Raw genomic sequence first — 25,650 nt, 5'->3', positions numbered from 1 at the left:
GATGTATCTTCACAGAAGTTACAGCTTTGTGCTCTTTGAATGTCCATTTGTTTGATTTTATTATTGTTAAATTAATATGTACTAACAGTCACTTGGTAGAACAACACTTGAACATTACTAAAAGAGGAGACATTTTGTTGTTTTTTTTAATTCTTTCATGGCATGCAGATGTTGCTGGCCAGACCAGAATTGATTGGCTATCTCGACTTGTCCTGGAGGTGGTGGTGCGGAGCTATCTTCTTGAACCATTGTGTTCCATAACGTGCAGGGTCACCCACAATGCTGATAGAGTGATACTAATCAGGACAACCACAAGAATGCTAAACTTTGAACAATCCAAACAATCTTTACTACAAGAGAAAAAGATTAATTTGGTTAACAACTTTATTCTGATTGGTAAGAATACAATGGAGAATTTAGGCTCCTAATTTTCTGGAAAATTATAAAAAAGGTGCAAGGCCTGAACATATTTTTTATTTCCAGGGGATGGATCCCTGTGTATACGACATACACTTCAAATCACAATTTAGCTTAAAGGTTAGACAATGATTGGTGAGTGTAAGAGGAATAGCTTCTGCAACATCTCTCTTTTCAGGAAGACTGTGATGAACCTGTTCCTTTAACAAGGTTAGGTTGTTCTTAGTTTTGTTTCAGAGAGGTTGTACACGACACAGGTTCCAGAAAGTCTGAGTCTGGATGGATGTTAGGGCCAATTTGTTTACAGCTAATAGACACTGCCTCAGTCAAAAGGCTTTCAAGTTTTGAAAAAAAAAACTTGTATAATGAAAGGAAGTGGCCAGTTCTAGCAGCTCAGGTTTTTCTTTGGTTTGGGCTTTAATGCAGTTGTGTGTGAGAGAGAAGAAAGGCTGCTGGATCCTCTCCCTCCCTCTCTGACTTCATTCCTGTAAGAACTTGTATTTCGTTTTACCTTTTGTGCCAAAAGGTGTTTACAGGGATTGTTGCAAGTATTTTGGAACAGCAGCATTAAGTTGGGTTTTCGGATAGGGTAGGTTATTTGGATATTCTGTTTTCTGTTCTTTGTGTTTCACTCAGTAATCTTGTAAATAAATTCTGTTTGTTTAAAACTAAGTAGTTTGACCAGTTGATTCTCTCCTGGATTATCCACTGCACACTTGCTTAAAACAAATGCAAAGTTAGGATCTGGGCTACTTTCTTGAATTGTTTTGAGGGGTCTGGCCTGAGCCATAACAAGACTGAAGCATGTATTCCTGAGTAGAACTGGAAAATGCCACTCAATTTGTTTAAATCATTGTGCTTAACACTAGAAAACATTTGTGTGTTTGGCTAAGGCAAGTGAGGGAGGGTTCCTGTTATTGCTCCAGGGCAGACTGAACATGAGTACAGAACCAGGCTTGGTAGGGAGTTTAAATTTGGATTGAAAAATGTGGTGCTGAAAAAACACAGCAGGCCAGGCAGCATCTGAGGAGCAGGAGAATCAACGTTTCGGGCATAAGCCCTTCGTCAGGAAAGGCTTATGCCCGAAACGTTGATTCTCCTGCTCCTCGGATGCTGCCTGGCCTGCTGTGTCTTTCCAGCACCACATTTTTCAACTCTGGTCTCCAGCATCTGCAGTCCTCACTTTTTCCCAGTTTAAATTTGGATCTCAGCTATGCTTCATACTTGGCTCCTGAACAAGATATCCAAGGCAAACAAACTGTGTCTTGGAGCCATAAATGAATACGTATATTGTCCCCAGCATTGGACATTGAAATGGACATTCCTTATGGCTGCTCTGGTTGCAGTGGCTGGCTGGAAGATCTGACGAGCTTCTCTCATGTATTCACTCAATGTGCAGGCTGAAGAAGGGTGGTGAAGTTCCCTTAATAACCAACAGACATTATTTTAAGAATATTATTTATTTACTGATTCATACATATTGTAACATACATGCAAACAGCAATACATATTGCAAGAATGCAGCACCCTTAAGCAATCAGCAAGTAAGGTACAAGGAGTAAATAATTTGTGTCATGGATATTAGAAAAAGTGCTTTTTGCAAACTGGGAAGAAGCTGTGGTGCCTGTCAAGTCCATGGCAGCTTAGTAAAATATTGATTAACTGGTAAGTCCTCATTGTTTGAAAAAGCTTGAGAATCTGATATAAACAGGCCCTGACTATTTGAGATTGGAGCATGGTTTTAGCTCCGATTCATCGTCTTGATGATGTGTTGATTGTAGCTTTGAGACAAACCTCTGATGCAGGAAGTTAGTCAAAGTCAGAAGTCACGTGGCACTAGGTGATAGTCCAACAAGTTTATTTGAAATCACAAGCTTTCAGTGCACTGCTCCTTCGTCAGATGAAGTGCTCCGAAAGCTTGTGATTTCAAATAAACCTGTTGGACTATAATCTAGTGTTTTGTGACTTCTGACTTTGTCCACTTCAGTCCAACATCAGCAGCTCCACACTACAAGTTTATCAGAGTGACTATATAAGCAGAAGGAGGCCATTTAGCCCACCATCAGTAAGATCATGGCTGCTCTGATAATCCTTTCCTGCTTTATTCCATAATCTTTGATTCCCTTAAAGATTAGAAATCACCATCTCCATCTTGAATAGGCTTAAAGACTTAGACTTCATAGCCCTTCGTAGTTAAGAAAGCCTAAAGAATAGTTCCTTATAATCAACAAGAGGCTATTTCCAGAAGAGAAAAAAAAACAGTAAAACTGGCGAATGAGACATACTGGTCCTTGTCAACATCAAAATGGAGCTCCAGCACATTCATTTCCAAGATTTACTGGTTTAATGTTGTTTTCTTTTTCTTTCTGGGGGAGACACCACTTTCAAGATGACAGAGAGAAAACTGACTTTTCTGCTTCTGCTCTGGAGTAAATTCAAGAGCAGTGTACAGCTTCTGCAAGCTCTTTACATCTTCAATAGCATTATGAGCTTCATAATCTTCCCCAATAATGGCTTGCACTAGATGACATTGACGATAGCTGCTGACCTCTGACCTGGGAATAACTTCCTTGGCCAGCCATAACGTATCCAGGAATCCAGTCACACATCCATCAAATTGATCTTTCATGGACAACCTTTTCCAGGCTCTCAGAATAATTGGGCTATCAAATCTCCAGATATTGTGACCTATTAACAGAGGCCTGTCCAGTGACTGCAGGAACTTGAGGAAAGCTGTCATGGCATCCTGGAGACTGCAGGTTGTCTGAGATTTTCCTTTCAGGTACAAAATTCCATCTATGACCTGTATTCCAGTAACTTTTTCAGCTCGCTTTGACATAGGTTTTTTAGGCACGATATACTTGTTGAATATCTTCTCACCACTCACTGCCGACAGCTGCACTATATCGCAATATCTTCCTAGGAGAAGTAATGTAATGTCAAACACAACCTGCCTTTCCAAACTGGATTTTACAGCCCTCCCTCCCTGACATCTTTAGTTTAAGTTGGCTGGAGAGAGACACACAGTTGGCTGGGGGGGGGGGAGAGAGATAGAGAGAGAGAGAGAGAGAGAGAGAGATAGAGAGAGAGATAGAGAGAGAGAGAGAGAGAGAGAGACATGGAATAGAAAGGGCTCAGGATACAATGTCTGTACCAACTCTCTGTTTAAGAACTCTCTCGGCTCACTCCTCCCCACAGATCTGCAAACATTTTTCTCCTTTGATTTTTAGCCAATACCTTTTGAACGCAGAGTTTTCCTGCTTCCAATACTATCTAGCAGTGCATTCCCAATCCCAATCAACTGCTGGTGTGGTACAGATAGACCGGTGATCCCACTTATTAAAGCGTCCTTGTGTGTTTCGTGACAGGTGACACTCAGAGTTGCCCAAAACTAACAATATTGTATTTGCTCTTGCTCATTCATTCACCCCCGGAACTCTCACAATTCGCTTATGGACTGATTTGTGTGTTTACTGCTCATTTGCATGCGATTATTCAGCCCATCATCTTTCTAATTCTGCCATCTCTCTGTTCATCTTTCCCAGTTTTTATTATTTGCTCTCCTGTGCAGTTCCCCTTTGTTTCATTATGAAGTTTCTATGCTGGTGCAAACTGTTGTACATAATACAAATGTTTCCACAGTGTGATGCAACATCTTAATAAAAGTTGAGAGACTCCCAACGGATCTGATGGTCATTACCTAGGCCAGTGGTTTCCAGGTCAAAGAAGACTAGGGTTTCCTTGGGATTATTCTGTGCTGTAGGTGTTATTCCATACTTTCTAAGCTGCAGATACAAAAGTAAACAATCAATATTCATCATCGTCTTTAGTTGCATAATATTATTCAATACCGCTGTAAGAGTTCAAAGACTATAAGACATAGCATTTGGTCCATCAAGACTACTCCACCATTCAATCTCAATATGCTTCTAAACCCCATTCTCCTGCCTTTTCCCCCATAACCAATCAAGAATCGATCTTTCCCCATCTAAAATACAGACAATAATTTGGTCTCAACAGCCTTCTGCGGCAATGAGTCCCACAGATTCAACACCCTCTGGCTGAAGAAATTGCTACTCACTTCAGTTCTAAAGGGTTGTCCTTTCAATCTTAGGCTGTGCCCTCCAGTCATAGTTCCCCGCCGGTGGAAACACCATCTCCACGTCCACTCTATCTAGATCTCTTAGAATTCTATAAGTTTCAATCAGATCCTCATCTTTCTAAAATCCATTGATTACAGGTCCAAAATTCTCAACCTCTCCTCATACGTTAAAAAAAAAATCACACAACACCAGGTTACAGTCCAACAGGTTTACTTGGAAGAACTAGCTTTCGGAGCGCTGCTCCTTCATTGGGGTAGCTGTGGAGCAGGATCATAAGACACCGGATTTATAACATGAGAAGTCCTTCACTCCAGAGATTGTTCATGTAAACCTCCTCAGCAAAAACACCCTTCCTTTGGGGCCCAAAACTTCTCAATATTCAAAATGCCTTAAATAGCTGCAGCAGTCTGTCTATGTTCTTGTATTGTAGCCTTCTTGAAATGAATGTTAACATTGCACTTGTCTTCCTAACTGCTAACTGCACCTTAATGTTAATCTTAACAGATTCCTGAAATAGGGCTTCTAAGTGCCTTTGTGTTCCAGATTTTTAAACCCTTTTCCCCATTTAGAAAATAGTCTATTCTCCCTACCAAAGTGCATAACCTTACACCTTCCCACATTATATTTCATCTGCCACTATTTTGCTCACTCTCCCTAGCCTGTCTGAGTCCTCATGCAGTCTCCCTGCTTCCTCAACACTACCTGTCCCTCCACCTATCTTTGTGTCGTCTGCAAATTTAGCAACAATGCCTTCAGTTCATTCATCCAGACCATTTATGCATAACGTGAACAGTCATGGGTGCAACACTGACCCCTGTAGAGCTCCACTAGTCACCAGCTGTCATTCTAAAAAAGATCCTTCATTCCCATCTCTCAAATCCCATCCACCCAGGTTGATAGAATTTTAAGAAGGCATATGGTATGTTGGTGTTTATTGGTAGGGGGGTTGACTTTCAGAGCCACAAGGTCATGCTTCAGCTGTACAAGGCCGCACCTGGAGTAGTGCGTGCAGTTCTTGTCACCGCATTATAGGACGGATGTGAAAGCTTTGGACAGGTTCAGAGACGGTTTACTAGGATGTTACCTAGTATGGAAGGCAGGTCTTATGAGGAAAGGCTGAGGGAACTGAGGCTGTTTTCATTGGAGAGAAGATGATTGAGAGGCGACTTAATTAGAAATGTATAAAATAATCAGAGGGTTGGATAGGGTGGACAGTGAGAGCCTTTTTCCTTAGAAGGTGAAGGCTAACATGAGGGATATAGTTTTAAATTGAGGAGTAATAGATTTAGGAGAAGGTGAGGACTGCAGATGCTGGAGATCAGAGCGGAAAAATGTGTTGCTGGAAAAGTGCAGCAGGTCAGGCAGCGTCCAAGGAGCAGGAGAATTGACGTTTCGGGCACAAGCCCTTCGTCAGGCTCCTAGGGTAATAGATTTAGGAGATATTAGGGTTAGTTTCTTCAATCAGAGTAGTAGGGGTGTGGAATGGCCTGCCTGCAACAGTAGTAGACTTGCCGACATTAAGGGCATTTAAATGGGCATTGGAATTACATATGGATAATAATGGAACGGTGTAGCGATGGGCATCAAGTTATTTTTACAGGCCGGTGCAACATCGAGGGCAGAAGGGACTGTACTGCGCTGAAATGTTCTATGTTCGAAATGTTCAAAAGGTAACATTCTGTTAAGAGCTGGTGGTGCTCAACCATTTACTGTAACAGGACCTAGTGTGATTTTTCTTGCAGCAGGGTCTTTCACCTGAAAAGCTTATTTCCCAATAAGAAACTAGGTGTGATTATCATGTTAATTGTAGAATCCAATTTAAATTTATTACAACTAAATGTAATAATTTACAGGGTAAGCCCCGTATCCGCGGAATCGCTTTCCGCGGATTACCATGCCCCGAACATATTATAGGGAACTAGGGACCAGAAAGCTGCTGGGAAAGTACGTTTCCCATTGAAATGAATGGGTTGGCTCCTATCTGCAGTTTTGGGCCTCTGCAGTAGGTCCTGGAACATATCCCCTGTGGCTACGGAGGGGAGGGAACTACTCTTACCACTATCCCATTTCTGTAACATAATGGGCTACTATCAGCCATTAGGTTACAATCCTGACATGGAAATGTATTGCTGTTCCTTCATCATCATGAGGTCAAAATGCTGGAAGTGCCGCCCTGAGGAAGTTGTGGGTCAACATACAACACATGGACAACAGAGGTTCAAGGTGGCAGCTAACCACCAGTCTCTCAGGGATGCGCAATAAATGCTAATCAGCTAGCGAACCCCGTGTCATATGAGTGAATTAAAAAACACAGAAAAATGTGCTTCCAGTAGAATTGTCGTACTTCAAGTGATCCAGGGTAAGATAGAGTGGGAGATCTTTATACTCTCAGGTCACATGCTATGATGTAGTGACAATGTCATGAGTGTCTCTCAAAGATATACTCACACACCAACCTTGGGACACAACAGGCTCTGGACCATTTGTGCAGCAATCACACTCAGACAAAATACACCCTGCTCATCTATAAACATTAATGCTTCCCCCCATAGGAATACCACAAAAATCAGGGATAAAGATTAAACCCCACAGAGTACAGAAGGCTAATTTTTTCTTTCAAATCTAAACTGTGTCAAGGATTTTAAAGGGCTTGGGTGATCTGATTATAACTAAAAGAGAAAACAAGAAATTGCAGGTGCTGGAATTCTGAAACAAAAACCACACAGTGCTGGTCAGCAGCCAGCATCAATGAAGAGAAGTGTGGCACTGGAAAAGCACAGCAGGTCAAGCAGTATCTGAGGAGGAGAGTCAATGTTTTGGGTAAAAGCCCTTCATTCAGGAATGTGTCAGGCTTATGCCCGAAACGTCGACTCTCCGGCTCCTCAGACGCTAGTAGGAGAATCGACGTTTTGGGCATAAGCCCTTCATCAGGAAAGGAACTTGTGGGTCGGGGCTGAGAGATAAATGGGGAGGCGGAATGGGGTTTGGGGGAAGATAGCTGAGAAAGCAATAGGTGGATGAAGGTAAGGGAGAGGGTCATAGGTCAGAGGGGGTAGTGATGGACAGGTCTGGACAGCGGTGCCCGAGTTGGAGGCTTGGGACTGAGATAATGTTGGGGGGTCACCCTTGAGCTGTTCAGGGAGAGGTGGGCACTGCGGGGAGTGGAGTGTATTATTTCCCTCTCCAACTCAATTTTGATTTAATCCCTGCCCTCCCCTTCACTTTTTTGATCACGAAGCATTGCCCTTTGATGTGAAGGGCACCGCTTGACAATGGCCACTCGGGTGTTTCCTTTCTTCCTGGCGGTGGAATATAAATAAAGATTTGTGCACTTGTTACTTTTCAACTGTGTCTGACACCTACACACACAACACACACAACACACACACACACACACACACAACACACACAACACACACAACACACACACACACACACACACACACACACACACACACACACACACACACAACATGGGTGCCAGGGAAAATAGGCACTACCGCTCTTAGGCGGTAGTGTGGGGAGGAGGAAAAAATAAATAAAATATACAGGAGTGTCAGAGGCTCTGCTCACTCAGAGCTGCCTCTGAGGAAAAAGACAAACAAAATAGGGAAAAAAAAATGTTGGGGGAGAATGTGGATTTCAACAGCTACCTCATTTATCCCATGTGGTTGCAGGGCCTCAAGGTGAAATATGAGATATTCTTTCTCTTGCCGTCGGGTGGTAACGGTTCTGGGCCTCCTCCACTGCCAAACTGTTACCACCCGATGCCTGGAGGAAGAACGCCTCATATTCCGCTTTGGGGCCCTGCAACCATAAATGTGGATTTCAACAACTTCCTCATTTCCCCTCCCTCCACATTATCCCAGTCCCAAGCCTCCAACTCAGCACTGCCCTCCAGACCTGTCCATCACTTCCCCCTCTGACCTATCACCTTCTCCATCACCTTCATCCGCCTATTGCTTTCTCAGCCACCCTCCTCCTCCTCCCCCCCTCCCCACCCCCACCCCCTCCTATTTATCTCTCAGCCCCAGCCTCATTCCTGATGAAGGGCTTATGCCTGAAGCGTTGATTCTCCTGCTTCTTGGATGTTGCCTGACCTGCTGTGCTTTCCCAGCAACACACTCAACTCTGATCTCCAGCATCTGCAGTCCTCACTTTCTCTCAGTGAAGAGAAGCTGAGTTAATGTTTCAGATTGATGATCTTTTGTCACAAGTGAATGGTATTAGAGACAAACAGATTCAAACAAGTATGGAGTCAAGGGAAAGCAGCAGCAAGTGGAGGGCAGGATTAAAGCATCAGGAAAAGGAATAATAGGGTAAGGCAAGAAATGGGTGGCAGTGTGGAACAAAAAATAACACAAAGGATGGGTCCAAAGTACATAGTTCCAGCAGAATAACAGGAGGAATTGCAACCTGAAAAATGTGACAAAGGAAAGAACCATGTTATAGTTCAGAAGATTGGAGACAGAAAGACTGTCTTCTTCTGTCCTGATTGCATCCCTTAGTCCCACCTACTAAGCAACTACAATATCGCAGATTCTGGAGATCTGAATGACAAGCATAAAACACTTAAAATACTCAACAGCATCTGTGGAGACAGAAACAGAGTTAAAATTTCAGGTTGATGACCTGCGTCAGAATGGGTGAGGAAGGACTTTTCTATGGGTCCAGTCTCCCACCAGAATCTTTAGTAATTTTGGTCCCTTCCATTTCAGTGCCAGTTTAATTCTGTGACTTGGCGGAGGCTCCTCCAGCTTGTATTAACAGATTGCAATGAGACTTTTATCACAGGGTTAAATTGTTGGTCTCTGGTGAAAGGGCAGTGAATATTATGGATGCTGAGATGTTTTGTTATTCATTCTGAGAATTGAGTTCCTGGCTGGGTCAGCATTCATTGTCCATCCCTAGTCACCTTTGAGAAAGTAGTGGTGAGCTGCCTTCTCTCGGTACACCCACCGAGCTGTTCGAGAGGATACTCCATGATTTTGATCCAGGGACACAACAGCGATATATTTCAAAGTGAATTGTGGAAGTCATTTAGAGGGGAACGTAAAGGTGGCAGTGTTTTGTCGTTTCTGCTACTCTGTCCTTCTCAATGACATGGTGACTCTGGTTAGTGCTGCTGCCTCACAGCGCCTGGGACCCATGTTCGATTCCAGCCTCGGGCAACTGATTGTGTGGAGTTTGCACATTCTCCCCGTGTCTGTGTGGGTTTCCTCCGGGTGCTCTGGTTTCCTCCCACAGTCCAAAGATGTGCAGGTCAGGGTGAATTGGCCACGCTAAATTGCCCATCGTGTTCAGGGATGTGTAGGTCAGGTGCATTACTCAGGGGAAATGTAAAAGTAATAGGGTTGGGGAAAGAGTCTGGGTGGGATACTGTTCGGAGGATCAGCGTGGACTTTTTGGGCCACATGTAGGGATTCTGTGATGAACTTCTATGATGATAGTGGTGATAGGTTTTGAAAGTGTTTTCAGAGGAAACAAATAGAGCACAGTCAGAGAGTTATACATCATGGAAAGAGACTTTTCAGTCCAATTCATCCATGTCGACCAGATATCTTAAACTAATCTATTCTCATTTGCCAGCATTGCCCATATCCCTCCAAACTGTTCCTATTCATTTCCTTTTAAATGTTGTAATCATACCTGTCTCCAACACCACCTCTAATATTCCATGCATGCACTACCCTCTGCATGAAAATGTTGACCCTCCCATTTAAATCTTTCCCTTACCCTGGGAAAAAGACTTTGGCTATTCACTGAATCCATCTTGCTCATGATTTTATAAACTTTTATAAGGTCACCCCCTCAGCTTCTGATGCTCCAGGGAAAAAAAGCCCCAGCCTATTCATCTTTCCCGATAGCTCAAACCCTCCAATCATAGCAGCATCCTCGTAAAACTTTTCTGAACCATTTCAAGTTTAACACCATCTTTCCTGTAGCCAGGAAACCAGAACCAAATGCAGTATTCTAAAAGTGACCTCAACAATGTCCTCTTCAGTCGCAACACGATGTCCAATTTCTATATTCAATGCACTGACCAATGAAGGCAAGATTCAGAATAAAGGAGTTACATTTGCTACCTCCAATATTCCCCACATTAAAAATTAAATTAAAAAGATTTATAACTAATGCATCAACTATCTGACTAGCCATTTTATTTTAATGATGCGAAGTTGAGGTTCATCAGAACCCAAGCACTTTCAACTTGTTCAACTTCTGCAATGCACTTCACACTTCTACAAAACAACTTATTTTCACTGACACAAATTTGTTGGGCTGGTTGGAGAACAGTGTAGTAAATAGGTGCCCATACTCCCTTTTACACACAATATGTACAGAAGCTTCCCAAAATACATACTTTAGGTGAGGCCATCTCTCTCCCAGCCGGGAAACCAGATCAAGTTGCAAGACCTGCAAAACAAAAACACAGCTCGTGCTCAGAGATTTAGTGTTACCCTTTTTTGTTTCCCCTCATCTGAAGATGTTGGTCCCTCAGCTTCAATTACCTTTCGGCAAGCAACCAGGTTTCATGTGTGAGCAGATTGAGTGTTAACCAAGTGTAGCATCATATCTCAAACTCAATACTATCCTTATTCTACCTCCAACACATTCCATTTCCACAGGTGTCTCACTAAGAGATAGAAGACTTCGCATTTGCAAAGCACTTTTCACAAGTACCAGACACCTTTCCAGCAATTAAGTATTTTTGAAATGTTATCATTGTTGTAGTGTAAGAAACAGGACGGGAGGCTCCAAACAAACATTTAGCTCTCACAAGCTATGAATTAATATCAGGTATGCTGTATTTGTGAGATTGATTGAGGAATAAACATTGGTTCGGATGCTGGGTTATGTCCCCTGCTCTTCAAAATGACACCATCAGATCCTTTTATCCAGTTGACACGTTTATCATTTTATCTGAAGGATGGAAGAACGGCCCTTCACCGACTGCACTGGAATGTTCACGAATTTGACGTGTGACCCAAACCCACAATCATCTGACTTACAGGTATCAACGCAACCTAGAAAATTCAAAATATAAAGATAGAGCAAAAAGTGGGGAAACCTGCTCTTTGATCATGTAATAAAATCAAAATTGCCTCCCAGAAATAAGATTTTATGTTTTCATAGAATCCCTGCAGTGTGGAAACAGGCCATTTGGCCCCAAAAGTCCACACCCACCCTCCGAAGAGCATCTGTTCCTCTACATTTCTTCTGATTAATGCACCTAGCTTACAAATCCCCGACCACTACGTACAATGTAGCAATGTCAATTCACCTGACCTGCACATCTCTGAGCTGTGGGAGGAATCCAGAGCACCCGGAGGAAACCCACGCAGACACTGGGAGAATGTGCAAACTCCACACAGACAGTTGCCTGAGGCTGGAATCGAACCCAGGCCTCTGGCGCTGTGAACCACTGAGCCACCGTGCTGCCCGAAAACAATTAATTCTTTATCGTGTTTGTTTAGTACGTGTCACAGGAGGTAGAATGGGGAAAATACTGCCTGCGATTACTCGGATTCGAACCGAGATTGCTGTGGCCACAATGCCCCACAATGCCGACTACCCACGATACAATCACGGCGCTACCACCTGCTCCTATCAGGGGTTAGTTGGTGGGGTTTGAAGAGCCATTGTACAGGTAAAATGGATCAATAAACCATTTTACTAAGAAAAAGCTCACCTGCTAGAAACAAGAGAAAGTGAGAAGGGAGAGGTGAGGATGTGAGATCAGAGACCCCACACCTCTATCCTATTAAAACTAGATCAGTTCACTTGTGAAATGAAGTACTAGCAGTTACACCACCTTCACAGCGCCTGGTCCCTCATTGTCAGTTGCCTGTCAGTTTCAGCTTGTGTGGAGACAGTTTGTCACTTTCTGCTGGCTATTTCAAATCGGCATCGATACTTTGTCATGGTTTAAATGGAATAAGGAGTTTGTTTCCTGATCGTTTCTCTATGCCGTGACGGTAACCTCTCTCTCTCCTTCATGAGATTGACGGAATCTGTCTGTTCACATTCCAGTATCGTCTGACAGCACTCGGGGCTCATTTCTCTCCCTAAACCAGGCTGGTCCTGGCCTCGGGTCATTTCCCCGTGGAGTTCAGTGAACTCAGCGCAGATTTTGGGATGGGATGGGATGGGGAATGGTATCAGGTCTGTTTCCACTTTCCCTAATGTTAGTTTACAGTTTAAACACGTCTACTGTCCAGAAGCTGCCTCTTGATTGTAAAGACAGAACCTGAGTCCATTGTAACCCCTTCCTAACCTCCCACAGTATTAGCCCCACTGCCCTCAGTCTGACTGCACTGCACTAATACATCCTGATGCTCACCGGAAAAATCAACAACAAGAATTCTGTGACTTGCGACCACCCTGTCCTCCGCAGTTCAACAGGGCGAGAAGACATGAACTTGTTATGTAACAGATCCTCATGGAACACAGGCTCTTCCCACCCCCCTCAACACACACACACACACCTATCCTCAAAGAGTCCTCACATCAAGAATACTCACCAGTTTGTCTGGTCCCAAGCTCTCAGCAGCTCCAATACATGCCCACCGAGTTATTTCTCTTCCAGGAAGTTAAACTGAGTCAGGTAATGTTTTGCAAGGCCCTCAGTGATTGGTTTTTCCTGACAGGCCTGTCACCACCCCGTCCCCACACACACACACAGCTTTTTGCTGATTGCACCATATTCTCACCACACCTGCATTCCTGGGACTTTCTACTCTGCAACCCAAAGGGACTGACTTCAATATAACTACCTCCCTCCAGCTGACTGGAGTGGATCGTTACACTTGTGTAACTGAGATGGACAATCTACAGGAATAAACTTTACACTGTCTCAGTAGAACAGGAATGAGAGCGGAAGAACTTTGTACAACTCAATCAGATCCCCCTCAGCCTTCTCTGCTCTCAGAGAAATAACCCCAGCCTCCGTAGTGTTTCTCCACACCCAACTCACTCCAGCCAGGCAACATCCTACATATTTTGCACCCTCTCTATTGCAATCACATCCTTTGTATTGTGTGGCAGCCAGAATTGCATGCAATATTCCAGCTGTGGCTTAACTAATGTGACTCCATCATAACCATCAAGGCCTTGACCTACCAAGGCAAACATCCCATGTGCCTTCTTATCCTTCCTATCTACCTGTCCTGCTGCCTTCAAGAATCTATGGACATGCACACCAATGTCCCTCTGATCCTCTATACTTCATTCAACATGTACTCCTTTGCCTTGTCGATGCTCTACTGGGACTGGGCTCGATCACCAGTGCATTCCTCATGTCACCATAGTAACTGCTTTCAATCCACAACCGTATTTCCATTTCTTTGACAGTACTTGTCCTGATCTTCAGTTCGTTGTAATATCAATTTCTACTGAACCACATCAACTAATTTTCACTACAATAACTGCACATAGCTGTTTATTTCAAATTCAATTTGAACCTGTTAGCTCCTCTCTGTTCCCCATGTATTTCATTTCTCGCCATCCCCCAGTCTAATCTATAACTTCATTCTATTTTTGCTCAGGTTTCTAATGCTGAGTTCATTCCTTCCATTTCCTGTTTCCTTCCTTTTTCTTTTCCTCTCTTTCCTCTGATTAGCTAATCCACCCCCTCACACATCTCAATTGTTCAGCATTTGTCAACTTGCCCGCTCTCCTGCTGTCACTGCAGGCTTGACTCCTCCTCCAAAATCCTACAGCCTTCCTCTGTGCATCAGTCATTATAATCCCCACTTAGGCATTTGGTGCTGCTGCCTCTTAATGTTGATTATATTAGATTCCTTACAGTATAGAAACAGGCCATTTGGCCCAACAAGTCCACAGCAACCTTCCAAAGAATAACTCATCCAGACCCATTCCCCTACTCTATATTTACCCCTGACTAATGCACCTAGCACTATGGGCAATTTAGCATGGCCAATTCACCTGACCTGCACATCTTTGGATTGTGGGAGGAAAACAGAGCACCCAGAGGAAACCCACGCAGACACGGGGAGAATATGTAAACTCCACACAGAATTTAACCTAGGTCCCTGGCACTGTGAGGCAGCAGTGCTAACCACTCAGCCACCCAAATAATAAGTTGCATCCTATTCATTCGCTCCACCCTGACCTCCCCACCTGCTAGGGGCTGATCTCTCCTTTCCCAGCTCTGACCATGTGGATCTGTCAATGTATCTGTTCTCACTGTCTCTCTCCAGAACACTGCCTAGAATGTAGCTTCAATTGTGAATAAGCCCATTGCTGTCCATGAGCTTATTGTGAACACACTTAGTCTGCAGTTGACAACTGGTGGTGATACCATTCCCTTTAAGAAGCTTCTCCCACTTGGTTTTACCACTTTTTAAAAAATACATATACTTTTATTGAAAAGGATGATTTTATTTGAACCATCCACCACTTGATGCACATGATGTCACACATTGTTACTGTGGTGGTGTAGCTCTGACCTCTGAAGCACACGTTCTGTCCCCCTTCTCATTCCAAGACACGTTCTGTCACCTATCATTCCAAGTTTCTCAGTTGTCTTCATGGTTTTCCTCCTTTGCAATGAATGATTTTTCACCTGCAACATTTTAAAATTCCATTTAAAATCTTGTCATCTCCCTTTGAGTTTCCTGCTCTCTCACCACCCCCTGCCTCCCAAAACCCCTCCTTTTATATTAACACAGCAATCCCCACACCAGTCACTCTCCAATCTTGCTTTCTCACTAGGACCATGGTAACCTTTTAATGTCACCAACAAGACAAACTGATTATTCAATCTATCACTTAGTCCAATCCCTTCTTCCTTCCCTTCCCAATTCCAGTTCTGTGTGTCTGCTCCAGATTAAAAAAAACTTGCCAAGTCAGTGAGCTCAGCCCTCGCACTCCCCAACTTTCTAGCATTCAGCCTTCATGACTCAGCAGCTATTGATTTGCAATTGCTAAGTCAGTCCCTCACTACCAGCCTGAATAGCTATGTCCCAGTTAGAGCCATTAACCTTTCTCTAATCATTCTTTCAGTATAACTCCTTCCCCCTCCCCCCCTTAATTCCAAAAGAATACAAACTTGCACAGCACCAGAGACCCAGGTTCAATTCCCACCTCAGGCGACTGACTGTGTGGAGTTTGCACATTCTCCCCGTGTCTGCGTGGGTTTCCTCTGGGTGCTCCGGTTTTCTCCCACAGTCCAAAGATGTGCAGGTCAGGTGAATTGGCTATGCTAAATTGCCCGTAGTGTTAGGAGCAGGAGTAAATGTAGGGGAATGGGTCTGGGTGGGTTGCGTTTCAGCGGGTTGGTGTGGACTTGTTGGGTTGAAGGGCCTGTTTCCACACTGTAAGTAATCTAATCTGAACACTATTTCAATTAATCATCAGACCGGGCTAGATGCCTCAAAAGTAGTTCTCGAACAGTGCTCCCCACCAGCAAACATATTGATCTTTCATAAACCATCTTCCTAAATCACCGTGCCTCCACCATTTCCCCCCCACCAAAACCAAGTCATCCTCCACCAAATCTGCCTCTCCCACACCAACAATAAATACAGTGCGCTTACAGAGACTTTTATTATAAAGATTGAAACCATTGGATCAGCCTCCTCGGATTGCATTATCCTTGTGGACAGTAATTGAGATTCCTTTCTAATGGCACTCTGGGATATCAATTATAGTCAGCCAGGGGCTAACACTTGTTCACAATGTTGAGTGCAGGAGTGGCATCAGGTATACGGACAACTTGGTGAAGCTACAACACAAGACTAAAGACATGCTGAACACTGGAAGCAGCATGCAACAGATCGGGAAAAATGATCCTGTGAAGAGTGGATGAAATCAACAAATGCAGAAGGAAAAACTGGTGCAACTGGTAAATGAAACAGACCAGTCCAACCCACCTTGTATACTTCAAAATGCAGGTCCAGTGTAGACAGTACATTCATTTCCAAGAATTATTTTTTGCCACATCCAGTCATGAACGGTGACATCCAAAAACTCATTGGAGGAGGAGGTGGCATTTCCCTAAATATCCTCCACTATGGGGGAAGCCCAGAACATCAGTGCAGAAACAAGACTGAAGCGTTTACAATATCTTCAGCTATAAGTGCTGAGTGGATGGTCCATCTTGGTCTAAGACACCTAGCATCACAGTTACAAGTTTTCAGCCAATTAAATTCATTTTATCTGGTGTCAAGAAACAGCTGCAGGCAGTTCATGGGTCCTGACAATATCCCAGTTGAAAATGTGTTGCTGGAACAGCGCAGCACGTCAGGCAGCATCCGGGGAACAGGAGAATCGACGTTTCGTGCATAAGCCCTTCTTCAGGAGAGGAATATCCCAGTTGCCCTGCTAGAAAGCTAGATTTCCCACTAGCCAAGCTGTCCCAGTACAACTACAATACTAGCATCTATATTAGCTCAGCACAGCCTCTTAGTTCAAATTCCTCTTCATTTTAGAGATGCCCTGAACTTGGGCAACAGCAGGGCACCACAGACCTTGGACTGTCACTGTCAACCATGGAGAACATTCTCTGTCTTCCTAACTATGCTATTCCCCACTAGAACCATATTTCTTTCCTCTCCTTGGACTTGAATAGTTCCCTACACTATGTCATTTAGTGGTTGAGTTGAGAACACAAGAATCAGGAGCAGGAGCCGGCCATCTGGCCCTTCAATCCCACTCTGCCATTCAATAAGATCATGGCTGATCTTTTCATGGCCTTAGCTCCACGTACTCACCACCCTCTCACCATAAACCTCAAGACCTTCACTGTTCAAAAAATTACCTTAGCTTTAAAAACATTCAACGAGGAAGCCTCAACTATTTCCCTGGGCATGGAACTCCACGGATTCACAACCGGCTAGGTGAAGAAGTTCTTTCTCAACTCAGTCCTAAATCTGCTCCCCAGTTTTGTGGCTATGTCCTCTTGTCCTAGTTTTACCCACCAGTAGAAAAATCCTCTCTACTTCTATCTTATCGTTCCCTTCATAATTTTATATGTTCCTATAAGATCCCCCTTCATGCTTCTAAATTCCAATAAATACAACCCTGGCCTACTCAGTCTCTCCTCAAAAGCCAATCCCCCCATAACTCTGGAATCAATCTAGCAAACCTCCTGTGTGCCCCTCTTGTGCCAGTACATCCTTTCTCCAGAAAGATGACCAAAATTGGTAGAGGGATTGAGTTTCAGAGCCACGAGGTCATGCTGCACCTGTACAAAACTCTGGTGCAGCCGCCCTTGGAGTATTGCAAACAGTTCAGGTCACCACATTATAGGAAGGACGTGGAAGCTTTGGAAAGGGTTCAGAGGGGTTTTCCTAGGATGTTGCCTCGTATGGAAGGAAGGTCTTATGAGGGAAGGCTGAGGAACTAGAGGCTGTTATCGCTGGAGAGAAGAAGGTTGAGAGGTGACTTAATTGAGACACATAAGATAATCAGAGGATTAAATAAGGTGGACAGTGAGAGCATTTTTCCTTGTACAGTGATGGCTAGCAAGAGGAGACATCGCTTTAAATTGAGGGGTGATAGATATAGGACAGATGTCAGAGGTAGTTTCTTTACTCAGAGACTAGTTGGGGCGTGGAACATCCTGCCTACAACAGTAGTAGACTCGCCAACTTTAAGGGCATTTAAATGGTCATTGGATAAACATATGGAAAATGGAACAGTGTACATTAGATGGGCTTCAGATTGGTTTCATAGGTCGGTGCAACATTGAGGGTCAAAGGGCTTGTACTGTGCTGTCATGTTCTATGTTCATACAACCTCTTTCAGTACTCTAGGTGTGGCCTCACAAGCAGCCTATACAGCTGCAACATAACCTCTCTGCTTTTACACTCAATCCCTTTAGCAATGAAGTACAAAATTCCATTTACCTTAATTACTTGTTGTACCTGCAGACCAACCTTCCGTGATTCACACACAAGGATACCCAGGTCCCACTGCACAGCAGCACGCTGCAATTGTTTTTACCATTCAAAATAATATGCCTTTTTATTGTTATTATGACCAAAATGGATGACTTCACATTTATTAACATTGTAGTCCATCTGCCTGACCTTTGCTCACTCACTTAATCTGTATTCCTCTGCAAAGTTTCGCAGTCTTCTGCACACTTTGCTCTACCACTCACCACTCATCTTAGTGTCACCCACAAAAACTTTGGTCCCCAACTCTAAATCATCTATGTAAATGGTGAATAATCATTGGTTTGTTCAGCCTCCCTGCAAACCCCACTCTCAACCACACAAGCTGCAATAACTGCAAACCTATCATAGAACTGTAGGAGTGGAGAATTCTCTGTATCTCCCTCCCAGCCCCATTTCTACCTCCTGGGTCTGACAGACACACCCTCTTGTTACTAAACAAAAGATCAATCAGAAGATTCTAGCCCTCATGGGGTGGGAATACCTCCTGGAGCTAACAGTCACATAATTTGTTCTTCCCTGAAGCATCAGTGTCTGAACTCAGGCTCCAGCTGATTAACCCTGGGCTGAAGTTCCTGCAGCAGTAGCAGTCACTGCACATGTAGTTGCGGTGGGTCACATTTGTCCATAACTACAGCTGCAGCACATCACATATCCTGCCAACTGTATTGTTTTAGCTAACTAATTAGACTTCAAGTTAGAAATATTATTACAATGTTGTCTATATTAAGTAATTTAACTAGGTAGCTACAAATTTAAAGCAATACTTGAATCTCCCCAGTACTAGTTTAAACTATCAATATTTCAAGTAATACAATCTCAAAAGTCATGGACCACTTAACTGGTTACTTAATTAATGCCTTTGCACATTCAACAGCTTTTGAAGGCATAGCAGAAAAACAATTAAAAGGAGCTCCTCGTAACCTCTCTGAACCAAATGCCCAAGCTAACACTCATTGCTATGTTGCATTCAGTCCTCATTGTCTCCACTCTGCTGATGCAAAACCGGTCTGTTTACACGGAGTACTGATGACTCACACCCTAGTTTCAACCAACAGAAATAAACACCAACTCAGGTTACTATCAACTGATCGACAAATAATCACTGCCAGGCAGTTTTTCTTCAACTAGACATTTCAATTAGCTACAGTTTTAAAACACTAAGTCAGATTCTGATTGCCTGACTAAATGATAACTTGACAAAAAATTACCATAAAAATCCAAGCTGCACTAAATTCTCAAGTTGTACTCATTCCATTTCACTCTATCCTCAGTCTGCACTCTGTGCTTCCCTTCTGTGGTGAGTAATTCACCTCCTGTCTCCCCAGTGCTGGTCTAGTATCAATAAGGTACAACTCAGGAGTGTGATGGATAATCTCCGTTTGGCTGGATGAGTGCAGCTCCTACAACACTGAAGTAGGTTGACATCACCTTGGAAGTGTCAGAAGTCACGTGACACTACAAGAAGAAGCAGTACTCCGAAAGCTTGAGATTTCAAATAAACCTGTTGGACTATAACCTGGTGTTGTGTGACTTCTGACTTTGTCCATCCCAATCTAACACTAGCACCTCCATGTCACCTGATCAGCAACACACCTAACACCACCAGATGATAGTAGCAGTGTACTGTTATACCATCTACACTATGCACCACAGCAACTTATTAAGCCATATCCAACAGCAACTTCCAATCCCATGACCTTGAAATCTAGAATGAGAAAAGCACTTGCATGGGAACACCACCAACTACAAGTTCTCATCCAAACCACTCGCCATCCTGACTTGAAACAGTAGGACATCAATATCCCTTCAGGGATTTTGTGTAAAAAAATCACAAGACTCCCTTCCTCAGAGCAGAGCATTCTGAGCACACCTACAGCAAATGGACTGCAGAAATCTAAGGCGGCAACGCACACCACCTTCAAGGGCAATTCGAGCTCAACAGTAAACACTGGCTTTAACTGTCCCACTTGTAACTGGAGAACAAGCACATTAAACATTGGGACTGCACTCCCATTGCAGGCAACAGGGGAGTGTAGCCCCTTCCAATCCATCCCCTTATCTTCTGATGGCTTTGAATTCTAAGCTTTGAAAGATTGCATATTTCAGGCTCTGGAAATCATTAATACATGTTTACTCAGTAACACATTAGAGTGCTTCCAAAGACATTGGCATAAAATCAATAGAGCACAGAAGAAAGAATATTTATTCCCAATATGGTCACTCAATAAGAGGGAAAGGAAAGTGTGACCTATAACCAGCCCCTTCTCTAAGTAATAAACTGATAACCAGTTAATGCTCCCAATGATCCAAATGAGAATTAGAATGAACATCAAACTACTTGTATAAAATTTCATGAAAAAGGTTTATTTGTAAAACATAAATTTGACGGTTTCTATTTTGAAACTCATCATGATAAATCTATACACAGAGTTACAAACTCAAAAAAGAGAGATGGAATTGATTAATCACTTTACACAGAGACTGGTGGCTATATGGCACTGAAAGTCAGTTTATGGGATTGGTCTATATCCACAATTGATTTGATAAGTTTTGACTGGTAACATGGCAGATAATGCCTGAAAGGATTTGTCTGCAGAGAATATTCTGAAGGGCATTCCAAGCATGATCCTCACATCAGCTCCATGTACAGAGTTACTTGGAGCTACAATGTTGTGGCCATTACAGAGACTTGGATATCACAGGGGCAAGAATGTTTGTTGGATGTTCAGGGTTTTTGATATTTCAAAAGGAATAGGGAGGAAGATAAAAGAGGTGGGGGAATGGCATTGCTAATCAGAGATAGTATCAGCTGCAGAAAGGGAGGTTGTCAAGGAGGGTTTGTCTACTGAGTCAGTATGGATGGAAGTCAGAAACAGGAAAGGAGCACTCACTTGATTGGGAGTTTTCTCTAGACCCTTCCCCCAACAGCAACAAAGACATGGAGGAGCAGATTGGGAGGCAGATTTTGAAAAGGTGCAGAAGTAACAAGGTCGTCATGTGACTAACTTCCCCAATATCGATTGGAACCTCCTTAGTGCAAATAGTTTGGATGGAGCAGATTTTGTCAGGTGTGTCCAGGAAGGATTCCTGACTCAATATGTAGGTAGGCTGACTAGAGGGGAGGCCATATTGGATTTGGTACTTGGCAACAAACCAGGTCAGGTGGCAGAGCATTTCACTCAGTGATCACAACTCCCTGACCATTACTATATCCATGGAGAGGGATACAGCAGATGGTATGGGAAAGTATTTAACTGGGGGAGGGGGAATTACAATGCTATTAGGCAGGAACTGTGCAGCATAAACTGGGTACAGATATTCAGGGAAATACACAAAAGAAATGTTTAGGGAGCACATGCTGATAGTGCTGAGTAGGTTTGTCCCACTGAGGCAAAGGAGGGATGGTAGGGCGAAGGAACCTTGAGTGACAAGAGATGTGGGACATCTGGTCAAGAGGAAGGAGGAGGTTTACTTAAGGTTGAGGAAGCAAGAGTCAGACAGGGCTGTAGAGGGTTAGAAAGGTTGCCAGGAAGGAACTGAAGAATGGACACAGGAGAGCTAGAAGGAGGCGTGGAAAAGCTTTGGCGGGTAGGATTAAGGAAAACACTAAGGCATTCTATACTTTTGTGAGGATGGCCAGCGTGAGGTAGAGCTGATCAGGGATAGTGGAGGGAACTTGTGCCCGGAGTCAGGGGAGGTCCTTAATGAATAGTTTGCTTCAGTATTCACTAGTGAAAGGGATGTTGTCATTTGTGAGGACAGCGTGAAACAGGCTGATATACTTGAACAGGTTAACATTAAGGAGGATGATGTGCTGGAAATTTTTAAAAACATAAGGATAGACAAGTCCTCTGGGCCATACAGGATATACAAGGTTACTACAGAAAGCAAGGCAAGAGATTGCTGTGCCTTTGGCAATGATCTTTGCATCCTCACTGTTCACTGGAGTATCACCAGATGATAGGAGGGTGCCTACCATTGACCAAGAGAGGGAATAGAGATAATTCTGGGAATTACAGACCAGTCTTACGTCAGTGGTAGGCAAATTATTGGAAAGGATTCTGAGGGGCAGGATTTATAATTACATGGAAAACCATAGTTTGATTAGAGGTGGTCAGCATGGCTTAGAGGGGGGGGGGGGGGGCAGGTCATGCCTCACAAACCTTAGTGAATACTTTGAGGATATGATAAAACACATTGATGAAGGTAGAGTAGCGGATGTTGTGTACATGGATTTTAGTAAGGTGTTTGATAAGGTTCTCCATAGTAGGCTCATTCAGAAAGGGAGGAGGCATGGGATACAGGGAAATTTGGCTGCCTGCATACAGAATTGGCTGGCACATAGAAGAAGTCAGAGGGTGGTAGTAGATGGAAAGTATTCAGCTTGGAGATCGGTGACCAGTGGTGCTCTGCAGAGATCTGTTCTGGGAGCTCTGCTCTTTGCGATTTTTATGAATGATATGGATGAGGAAGTGGAAGGTGTGTTAGGAGGCTTGCCGATGGCACAAAACTCGAGTGGATTGTTTAAATGCTCATGATAGTAAAGTCAGATACATTCGAGACATCTCAGCGACTCTTGGATAGGCACTTGGCTGATAGTAAAATGGAGGGTATGAAGGTTAGAGTAGAATAAGTGGCCCTCAATGTTGTGTCGACCTCAGGGCCTCTACTAAGCTGTACTGTTCTATGGAGTGCCCAGTAAGGGGGGAGGGTTGAGGTGGGTCCCTCAGCGACTACCAGGCAAGATACAATCAACGTTGCCCACAGACAGGAGGACTTTGTTTTTATTTCCACATTGGCCTGCCTTTACCAAGAGTAGAACATTGCCTAGAAACTCTGTGCACCCGTCTCCAACACAAACTTACCACACAAACTTACCACATCGCAACTAGGAAGATCCCACACAAGTCAGCCCCCTTAGGTTACTGAGGGTGCCCAGTTGTGAAAAATAAAATTACAGGAGACGAGCATTTAAACAAGCCACTCGAACCTTCCCAAGAAAATGTAATACGGGTTGCTCTCCCCAACACGGTGGCACAGTGGTTAGCACTGTTGCCTCGCAGCGCCAGAGACCCGGGTTCAATTCCCGCCTCAGGCGACTGACTGTGTGGAGTTTGCACGTTCTCCCCGTGTCTGCGTGGGTTTCCTCCGGGTGCTCCGGTTTCCTCCCACAGTCCAAAGATGTGCAGGGCATGGTGAATTGGCCATGCTAAATTGCCCGTAGTGTTAGGTAAGGGGTAAATGTAGGGGTAGGGGTAGGGGTATGGGTGGGTTCGCTTCGGCGGGTCGGTGTGGACTTGTTGGGCCGAAGGGCCTGTTTCCACACTGTAATGTAATCTAAAAAAAAACATCAGGGCATGTGAGGATTTCCAGTTACATGGAATAAGTAACTCCATACTGGTGCTCATGCTCTCCAATCTTTCACCAACTTACATACACTCACACTGACCCGGCTTCAATTTCACTGACCAGTAATCAATGGGATCTCAGCCCAAGGAATTGAGGACTGTGATATTTCTCAAACTTGGGACATTGCAGTAGTTGTATTTTCTGATCCTGAACCCTCTCTTTTGTAATGTCAGCAACTCAAGGTCCACACACCAAAGGGCTGCCTGACTGATCTTTCCAAATAGTTTGTGGAGGAGACCTAACTGATGTGGAATGGGAAGCAAGGGTCATGATGCAAATGGATCCTTCAGTTTGGGTCAGATTCTGGGATCCTGACAAGATCTGGGGCCTCCCTGATGCAGACTCCTGGCCTTTCTCATCCCACTGCTCAGTTTCTGAGGAGGTTTGGAAGAGAGCAGAACAGGGGGAAGGCAAGTGAACCAATGTGTCTGGGTACCTTGCAGGTACACTGAGCAGTTTGACCAATGCCCAGAAGGTCATTGAGCTATAATGCAGTGGTGTGTTCATCAGCAATGTCTGCATATCATGCACTCTCCAACATGAGGGTCAAAAAGATAGATACAATGAGCAGGGATGCAGGCCAATTCTCTCCACTTCTGCCCTGACCAGGGGTACAAATTGAGCTTGAACTTTCCAACCTGAAGGCCACACGGTCTGGACAACTGACCCTAGAACAAAGATTAAAGGAGTGGGCCATCTGGAGGGATAAAGTGGTCTTAGACTGCAGAGTGCAGTTCTACAGACAGACAATATAACAGGAGCTTACTACATTCCATAAATGCCTAATCAAATGACTGTGACTTCCCGCATGAGTTACATTTATCACGGCTGCTTGATTTACTCATTTTCCACCTTCACACTCCTCATTAGATTCCGATAGAATCTGCGTTTCCCTTTCTGATGCTCGAGATATAACCGAATTTTATTCACAACCGGCAGCAGATTGGAGAGGCCCAGATTGACACAAGCACGAAGCAGGTCATGCAGGCCAGACTGTGGGTTATTGGTGTGAGTCAGCTGCAGGACATGCAGGCTGATTCCCTCAAAAGCAAGATTATCAGCAACCAGACGGGATATCATTTGCTGATCAAACAGTGGTTGCAGGGATATTCTGCACTCGAGTTGAGACAGGGTAAACTGACTCTTCTGAATTGGTCCCGGCGTAGGATTTAGAACAGAATACAGCTCCTGCATGGCCCTCACATTGCTCAGAGGCCCTTTGGAAATAAATAACTCCCTAACACATGCAGCGACTAAATTCTTAAGTTTATAGTTCTTGACCTTTGACCTGGGGACAAGATACCTGGCCAACCATAAGGTATCCAGGAATCCAGTCACACACCTGGCAAACTGATCTTTCATGAAGAGATCCTCCCATGCCTTGTAAATGATTTGACAATCACGGATCCAAATGTTGTGGCCTGCTAACAGAGGCCTCCCCTGCGACTGCAGGAACTGAAGGAACGCTGTCATGGCGTCCTGGATGCTGCAGGTTGTTTGAGGTTCCTCTCTTAAGTACAAGATTCCATCCATGACCTGTATTCCCGTAACATCGGCAGCTCCTGCTGACACAGTTTCACTGGGCAGGATGTACTTGTTGAAGGTCTTCTCCCCACTCACTGCCGACAGCTGAATAATATCACCACTCCCTTCAACAAATTATAAATAACATATTGTGTGTTAGTGGCATCACTTAATACAACAGCAACAACTCTGCTGTAGAGGATGCTTTACTCTATCTACCTCTATGCCATGCTTGTCTAAGGAGTGTTTGATGGAGACAGCGCTGAGGG

At 43.9% G+C, this 25,650-nt stretch overlaps 3 protein-coding genes across 10 annotated transcripts in view; all 3 read right to left on the bottom strand.

Annotated features, from left to right (window-relative positions):
* The window catches only part of LOC148145760 (protein PML-like), a 35,793-nt gene extending 31,591 nt beyond the window's left edge, over window positions 1-4,202 (bottom strand). The window contains exon 1 of the mRNA XM_088000216.1: window positions 4,118-4,202. The gene's annotated coding sequence lies outside the window, so the exon portion shown is untranslated. The remainder of the gene's footprint in view (window positions 1-4,117) is intronic.
* On the bottom strand, window positions 1,859-25,222 carry LOC122562853 (protein PML-like). 3 transcript variants are annotated; one of them, XM_088000218.1, is made up of 4 exons: window positions 25,200-25,222; window positions 10,885-10,937; window positions 4,118-4,202; window positions 1,859-3,336 (listed from the first exon to the last, which is right to left on the bottom strand). In XM_088000218.1, exons 2-4 carry the CDS (start codon window positions 10,897-10,899, stop codon window positions 2,753-2,755), a joined length of 684 nt encoding a protein of 227 aa, XP_087856344.1. In that variant the 5' UTR covers window positions 10,900-10,937; window positions 25,200-25,222; the 3' UTR covers window positions 1,859-2,752. The 3 variants fall into 3 exon arrangements, with proteins under 3 accessions (XP_087856344.1, XP_043572067.2, XP_043572068.2); XM_043716132.2 differs by lacking the exon at window positions 25,200-25,222 and adding an exon at window positions 13,046-13,393; XM_043716133.2 differs by lacking the exon at window positions 25,200-25,222 and adding an exon at window positions 12,337-12,465.
* LOC122562430 (protein PML-like) overlaps window positions 11,067-25,650 on the bottom strand; it is a 50,650-nt gene continuing 36,066 nt past the window's right edge. For 4 of the 6 annotated variants that reach the window (XM_088000209.1, XM_088000210.1, XM_088000207.1 and 1 more), the window contains exon 10: window positions 20,798-25,506. In XM_088000209.1, coding sequence (XP_087856335.1) covers window positions 24,695-25,506 — 812 coding nt within the window. In that variant the 3' untranslated portion in view covers window positions 20,798-24,694. Of the gene's footprint in view, window positions 11,549-14,770; window positions 15,109-20,797; window positions 25,507-25,650 lie in introns of those variants that run through there. The other 2 variants (XM_088000211.1, XM_088000213.1) reach the window with 2 other exon arrangements.

The sequence above is a fragment of the Chiloscyllium plagiosum genome, unplaced genomic scaffold (assembly GCF_037043375.1).
Source record: "Chiloscyllium plagiosum isolate Xiang-an unplaced genomic scaffold, Cpla_swu_hap1 HiC_scaffold_24, whole genome shotgun sequence".
Lineage (NCBI taxonomy): Eukaryota > Metazoa > Chordata > Chondrichthyes > Orectolobiformes > Hemiscylliidae > Chiloscyllium > Chiloscyllium plagiosum.
The sequence above is the reverse complement of the archived record's forward strand: the minus strand, read 5'-3'. Positions and strand labels throughout refer to the sequence as shown.